The sequence below is a fragment of the Lactuca sativa genome, chromosome 4, assembly GCF_002870075.4.
Source record: "Lactuca sativa cultivar Salinas chromosome 4, Lsat_Salinas_v11, whole genome shotgun sequence".
Lineage (NCBI taxonomy): Eukaryota > Viridiplantae > Streptophyta > Magnoliopsida > Asterales > Asteraceae > Lactuca > Lactuca sativa.
In genome coordinates, this window is record NC_056626.2 from 84,964,800 (window position 1) to 84,972,406 (window position 7,607).

Consider the following 7,607-nt stretch of genomic DNA (forward strand, 5'->3'; position numbering starts at 1 on the left):
TGGCTATTTTTGTCATTTTCTCTTTAATTTATATAAATTGCGAGATTACCTTAAGTAAGCTAGTAATTTGCAAGTGGAACCCTAGGATTCAGAAATCTTACAGTTTCAATCCCAACCGGTGCAGATTTTAGCCATTAGTTATTTTGCTGCCTAATTTCAGAAATCTTACACTTTCAGTGATTATCATCAAGGAAGTGCTGCAAATTCTCAAGAGGTTAGCGACCATGTAATATTTATCCGTCGATTTCTTCTCCGGCGACTTTATTCACTCTCGAGAATGAAGACCCTGATTTCAAATGCTATATCAAGTCCCCAGTTCATCATCTCTGACTCCAAATTCTCATCACTTCCTCGCAGGCATCGCTCCTTTACGAACTTTCCAAACACAAAACCTCTTCCGAGATATAAAATAACAACGTTATGTTCACATCCAGCCGACTACGGTGGTTGGGCCGATCTAAGCTCCGTCGGCGATTCAGGTGAGTCGAATCAACTCAGGAGGTTATTGAGTTCACTCGGAATCACTGAAAAAAGATACGCATTTGTATATCTATTAGGTTTCGTGTGTGCTCTAGCTGTTTCTAGGGTTAGGATATCATCTATTGTTGTTTTCCCAGCGTGTTTTCTTGTTTTTGCTGTCGGGTTTTCATTTGGGATTGTGAATGGTGGAGATTCCAATGATGTTATGAGTTTATTCGGGAGTATGAGGAGTAATAAAAACAAGAAGAAACGAATCAAAGATGATGATTTCATGGCTTCAGCTGAAAATTTGAGGAGTCTGGTGGATCTATTAAGTGGTTTCGATATAAACATTATGAATTTAAAGAATAGCATGAGAAAAGATGTTGATTCTAATAGAATCAGTAAAGGTGATTTACTTAATTATATCGAGGGAGTAGAATCAATTGAACAAGCTCTCTTGCAAGCTAAAACTATGATCGAAGGTTGTACAGATAGCATGGTGGTTGACACCATTGATGCTTCTAAAGCTACAAATCAGAAACCGAGTGATAGGAAGAAAGAGGTGGAGGGGAAAGGGTTCAATATCTCACAGTTCATTAATGGCGTTCGAGAAAAATCCTTTGGTTCAAAACCTGCTAAAGTCAAAGACACTGTTAAGAATAGTCAACCAAACATCCTGGATCCAGTTGTTGAAGACAAGACTATGAAATCTGTAGCCAGTGATGATAAAATCACATATAATGATGGTGATTTCAGGGTTAAAGAAACATACAGAAGAAAATCAATGGGTAGAATGACTTTAGTGGAGATGGAAACAACTGATAAACAAGTGTTTGAGAGAGAAGATTACATGAATAAGGATAATGATATGCGATCATCTATGAAGAACAGGAATTTTCTTGATTCAGAGGAGTTTTTCCAGCAAGAACACGGAAGGTTCAAGAACATTAATGGAAATAACATACTTTATGATAATTTGGATGAAAAAGAAGCCTACAATTCATCTCCATCTTCATCTTCAGAGATATCTAATGATATGCTTTTTAATGATTATGTAACCGAGGCAAATGCACTTGTAAAACAAGCGAGAGAATTGTTAACACACAGAGGGATTGAAGAAGATGCAGAAAGCATGTTGTATAAATCAACTGAATTGTTATGTAAAGCCATAGAAATGAAGCCCATGAGCTTATTAGCTGTTGGACAATTGGGAAACACTTACCTTCTTCATGGAGAATTGAAGCTAAAAGTGAGCCGAAAATTAAGAGCTCTACTTTCACAAAGTGATTACAATAATGAGGTCTCTAATAGAGAAGAATTTGTTGATTATCTTGTTAATGTGTGTGAAGAGTGTGAAGAACTTTTAGTTAAAGCTGGAAGGAAGTACAGGCTGGCATTATCAATTGATGGGAATGATATGAGGGCATTGTATAACTGGGGTCTTGCTCTTTCCTTTAGAGCTCAATTGATAGCAGATATCGGACCTGTAAGACTTAAAATAATGTTTTTTTTTTTTAAATAAATAAATAATACTGGTTTAATTTTTTAATGTTGTGAATTCAGGAAGCAGCTTTAGATGCTGATAAAATTTACATGGCTGCCATTGACAAATTTGATGCAATGATGTCCAAAAGCAATTCTCACACACCAGATGGTAAGATACTGTGTTTGTGCAAAAGTTGAAGCTTTTTGTTTATGATATCAATTATTTGTGAAAAAGACATGAATGCCCTCAAACTTGTTATGTGTTTGCAGCTCTTTTTAGATGGGGTGTGGCATTACAACAAAGGTCTCACTTAAAGACAAGAAATTTCAGAGAGAAAGTTAAGTTGTTGAGTCAGGCAAAAAGGCTTTATGAGGATGCACTTCTCATGGACTCCAATAATCTTCAGGTGAAAGAAGCACTTTCAAATTGTGTATCTGAACTCAGGTACAAGAAGTATTACTAGTTATTATTTTGAGTCACTTGTAAAAGGGTCCAATTTGGTTATTTGTTATAGAATTTAGAATAAGTTTCTACACCTAGAATGGTAAAATACGTAGCAATAATGTTAATGGCAACTTGTAATTGTTGCTCTGTGAAATTGTTATATGATGATGATTGGATAAATTCGGTCACTCATGGGACCTATCAAGTAATTTTTATTATTAATTTACATTCAATACACTTGGATTTGATATAATTTGTAGGTTAACATGTGTATAAATTTAAGCAAGAGTTATTCTTTTGCAAGTATTTTTGTTAAGGAAAAAAGATTTCGCACGAAAAATAAATGAAAACACATTTACTGATCTAAGGATCAAAGTCGTGATTGTCTATTTATGGAGAAATCTGTGGGTTATTGTTGTTTTGTTTACATGGTTTAAAAGTTTGCTGCCATTCTTCTTGAAATAGGATTATTTAAAAAGTTGGATTTACACTAGGTGATTTTAGCAAGTTTTTTTTGTTTGTATTAGTATGGATTTTATTCATTTTATTTGATAAAGTTTAGGGAAATATCCAGAAAAGTCCAAATACTTTGCCCTAATTTATGAAAAAGTTTCAAACTAAAATTTGTTTATGAAAGCATGAATTACCAGTAAAAAATGAAGATTTTGATCCATTTTTTGTGGTTTACCGGTTTCATTACTGACCTGGTTCCAATAAAGTCTTATTATTTTACGATAATTTACGAATAAGTCTCAAACTAAAATTAAGTGATGATTTGACCATTTTCTCCATATAACATATATTTTATTGGTTTCATTGCTGACCTGGACACCTAGTTATTAAATGAACCGATAAGATGGATACAATGAGTTTTATAATGCTATGTTTACTGTAAACTTGATCTCAATCTCATCGGCTCATTTATGGCTATATATCCAGGTTAGAAATGAAACCGATAAAATGCATGTTACACAGAGAAAAATGTCAAATTATTCAAACATTTGAAATAACATGTTTTAAGTGTCGTTAAATTAATAACATAAAACCTTTACAAAGTAAAGTTAATCCCTAAAAAGAAACAATTCTACACTTGCAAAACTCCCAAAGTCTCCATCATCAAAGACAAATCTTTTAGCATAGCAAGTCCAAATACTACCTCCACTAAAAATCATTCGACAATTAATGTCGATGTGCATATGCTCTACGATCTTGTTAACAGCAATACGTGACATCACTAATGTGTCATACAAAAGGATGCTACAAACATTCAAACCATGGGACATATGTAGTTATCACAGTTAAAAATATAATAGCGGTCACTGATCATTATTTGAAATCGCAGTTCTCACATCATTATTTGAAATCGCAGTTCTCACAGTGGTATTTGATGAAATTTCAACACCTTCTTCACGTGCGTGCATTTACTTGAGATGCACATCTCTATCTTGCTATTTCTAGCTTTGTGTTAGTTTACTTTATTTCATCATTTTCCATGTTTTACTAGTTATTGACTTGGTCTAAGTTAGTGGTCCAAGGTCTATCTAGTGGGTAGTTTATTTCCCTTTTTTTTTTCTTCGGCCTTTATGATATCTAGCTTTTCAGTTTTTCTTTTTTTTTTTTCAATTAAGCAATCACGTGAAGCCAAAATCTTTGTATTCTCTCTCTAAAAGTTCTAGCCTTTGTCAACTTCTTGTTATCTACAAGTTGCAGGCAACCCATTTCAGGTTAACAAACTGGTATCAAAGCCTAACCTATGGTTGAACTTCAATTTGTTGGTAGTGTCAAGAAACTCAACAATCAGAATTATAACACCTGGTCCACCTGTATATCTTCGTACATTTAAGGACAAGATTGGTGGGAGGTTGTAATTGGTGTTGAGACAGGACAACCAGATGTCGAAGACAGTAGTGGGGTTTCAAGGAAGTGGAAGATTAAAGCATGCAAGGCAATGTTTATTCTGAAAACAATAGTAGAAGACAATGTAATAAAGCACATATGAGATGTAGTGACCCCTAAGGAAGCATGTGATACTTTGAAAGAACTTTTCTCAAAGAAAAACGATGCAAAACTGCAACTCCTTGAAAATGAACTTCTCTCAATTGCACAACGTGACCTGTCAATTCCTCAGTATTTTCATAAAGTAAAATCACTATGCCGAGAGATTGCAAAACTTGATTCTCATACCCAAATTGGAGAATCCATAATCAAAAGAATCATTATCCATGGACTAAAAACAGAATTCAAAAGTTTTGTAGTTGCATTTCAAGGCTAGCCGAATCATTCGTCTTTGATTGAGTTTGAAAACTTGTTGGCAGGCCAAGAAGCCCTAGCAAAACAGATGGACAGTGTTTCTCTGAAAAGTGAAGAAGAAGCCATGTTTGCGGGTAAGGACAAAGGAACGTTTCGTTCAAATTCCAACCAGAATCACAAACGGAATTTCAACAAAACTAAAACCATGAAACAAAGAAGGGGAACCGTGAGTCTAGGAAAGGATGTTGTGTTCGATGAAACGTCTTCTTAGTGGTCATCCAGTCGTGAAGTGTTACCTGACTCCGAAACACTTAAAGAAGAACTTGAATCATCAAGGGTTAACCTTAACCTTAATGAACATGAAGCTGTTATTGAAGATGAAAATGTTGAAATCCAAGTTCAACAACCATGGCAATCTGGTATATTTCACCAAGTTGACTCCGATGGCGATAATGTTGAAGCATCAGGAGTAAGACGCTCCAATAGGTTAAAGAAGCCTAACGCAAGATATGCAAACACGGCCATAGTAAATGCACTACAAGAGCCTGAATCGTATGACCAAGCATATGATGTATCGGAGTGGATTGCAACAATAAAAGAAGAGATCTCAGCCTTAATGAAGAATCAGACTTGGCAATTGGTTCCAAAGCCAAAATATGTAAAGCCCATCTCATGTAAATGGGTTTACAAGGTGAAAAGAAAGGTAGATGGGTCAAAAGAAAAGAAAAATTTTCAATCTAGTAAACGCTTTCCATTCAAGTGTTACAATTACAGGTTTAGGGGTCACATGGCTCGTAATTATCAAAAAGAGCCTACATAGGAAAGTAATGCAATTACAACACAAGACAAAGAAGCTTAGGATACTGAAGCATTCTTTGTTAAAGAAGAAACCATCTTGGCTCTTATTGCTACTTCTGAAAGTAATTGTAATAAACTTGATGAATGGATCATAGACTCTGGGTGCTCGAATCATATGACAAGAGATAAGGAAAAACTACAAAATGCAGCAAAGTATGGTGGCAGTAGAGTTGTGGTGATTGTAGATAATTCTAAACTCCTATAACTCACATCACTTTCCTGCAACTTGTACACAACAAGAATGTGAAAAGGGCTAGAACTTTTAGAGAGATAACATAAAGATTTTGGCTTCACGATCTGATAATGGTGGGAAGTACTTAGCCTCAGAGTTTACTAAGTATCTCAAGGCACATAATATAAGAATCCAATTAACTTGTCCAAACACCCCACAACAAAATGGGGTGTCAGAAAGGAAGAATCGACACTTAACTGACATAGTGTAACACCAACATATTCGGGCTAGACAATTAAGAAATAGTAAGCGATAAAAACAACATTTATATATAAGGTTATTTAGGATAAATAACCTCAAATGAAGTTATAATATACATGACATGAATTTTGTACATATAAAGAACGTTGAAATCCGACTTCGTATGAAGAAGTTATGTTTCTTCAAAGTTTTGCGATTAAACCGACACAACTCCGCGTATCGTAAAAGGTGGATTTTTGATAGATTACTTATTATCCTAAGTGATCTAAACAAAATTCATAGTAGTATTATAACCGAGAGCATGCATATAAAGAACGTCCAAATCGACTTCATGAGAGGAAGATATGAGTTTTCAAAGTTTCAGCACAGTTGTGTTAGTATAGAAATCAAATTTTAGATCGGTCGATTTTTAGTCAAAACAATCTAAACGAGATTTGAAGATCTCGTCAATACCTATTCGTCGACATAATGACAATCGAGAACAGATATTGTACGAGAGAGTTATAAATTTTTAACGGACTTTAATAGTTTAAGCCTATTAAAAATATAACTTTAAAAATAAAGTCAAAATTAGCCAACGGAGTCTAAATGAGAGTTGTAGATCTCGTCGATAGCTACACGTGGATATAAAATGCGTCGAAAACGGAGCTCGTATGAAGAAGATATGAATTTTAAAGATTTTTTAAAATTTGCATGTAGTCGCGCGCACAGACAAGCTGCGCGGCGCACATCTGACATCCACTAGATTTCCTACACGTGTCACCACCTAGACAACGCCATGTTAGCGCCCTGACATTTTGCGCAGCATGCCCCAACAAAGCGTGCGGAGCACACTGCTTTCAGCCCTATAAATTCTGCGATTTTTAGCTCATTTCTTCACTGATTACCTCTGATTCTCTCTGGAACACTTTCCACCCTTAAGCCTTTTTACTCCCAAGTTTCTGACCACTTCGGCGAAGCCCTACGGTGTCAGATAGCCGACAATTAGAAGCTCACGGGTTAGAGTTTTGTCCGCTTAATTCTCGGTTTTCATCAAAAAGCTCTATAAGTTAAGCTACACTTATTTTATTTAAGTGTGGCTTTTAATTATAGTCATAGCCGTTATTATGAACCTATAATTAAGATTTATCAGTGATTCCAAGTCATTATACTGATTGATCTACTTACAGTGATGATGTCTAGGCTGGATTTAGTAAGGTGTTTAAACTGAGATTTCTAAATAATATACTCTATATACCAAACAGACCCTACCTTTGATATGATCCTACATGATTGTTCCTTAATTGACGAATCTTGATGTAGACATTGGTATTAATGAAGTATCTAGACTATCATTAGTCGTCAAGAATATATGACTAAGACTTAGTGATATGAACCTAGGTCGTGTTAGAAGAAAAGCTAAAGCACCAAAGCGAAGTTCTGCCCAAATTCTGAGGCATCCACTCTTATCAAGTGAGTATATAGTTACTTTCATCTTACATAAATATGAAGTATTTAGATAATTAAGTGCTATGTGTGCCTATTATCTGTGATTAAAACCTTTTGTGTTAGATGGAATTATACGAGTTGATTTTATTTAACCATATATGTATTTTTATACTCATAATATATATGGGGTAGTGAAGGGTAAAAAAAATGAAAATAATAATGACAGGCAGATACTATTATAGTACT

General features: G+C 34.8%; 1 protein-coding gene across 1 annotated transcript; it reads left to right on the plus strand.

The window, feature by feature from the left end:
- The first annotated feature begins 69 nt into the window (after positions 1 to 69).
- On the plus strand, positions 70 to 2,625 carry LOC111917237 (uncharacterized). The gene is made up of 3 exons (XM_023912911.3): positions 70 to 1,948; positions 2,026 to 2,116; positions 2,218 to 2,625. Exons 1-3 carry the CDS (start codon positions 278 to 280, stop codon positions 2,409 to 2,411), a joined length of 1,956 nt encoding a protein of 651 aa, XP_023768679.1. The 5' UTR covers positions 70 to 277; the 3' UTR covers positions 2,412 to 2,625.
- Positions 2,626 to 7,607: the final 4,982 nt, after the last annotated feature.

Excerpts from the sequence above, each read along its gene's own strand:
- LOC111917237 (XM_023912911.3), top strand. The coding sequence starts at position 278 with ATGAAGACCCTGATTTCAAATGCTATATCAAGTCCCCAGTTCATCATC. Across the intron at positions 1,949-2,025 it reads TGATAGCAGATATCGGACCT|GAAGCAGCTTTAGATGCTGA; the intron begins GTAAGACTTAAA and ends TTGTGAATTCAG. Across the intron at positions 2,117-2,217 it reads CAATTCTCACACACCAGATG|CTCTTTTTAGATGGGGTGTG; the intron begins GTAAGATACTGT and ends ATGTGTTTGCAG.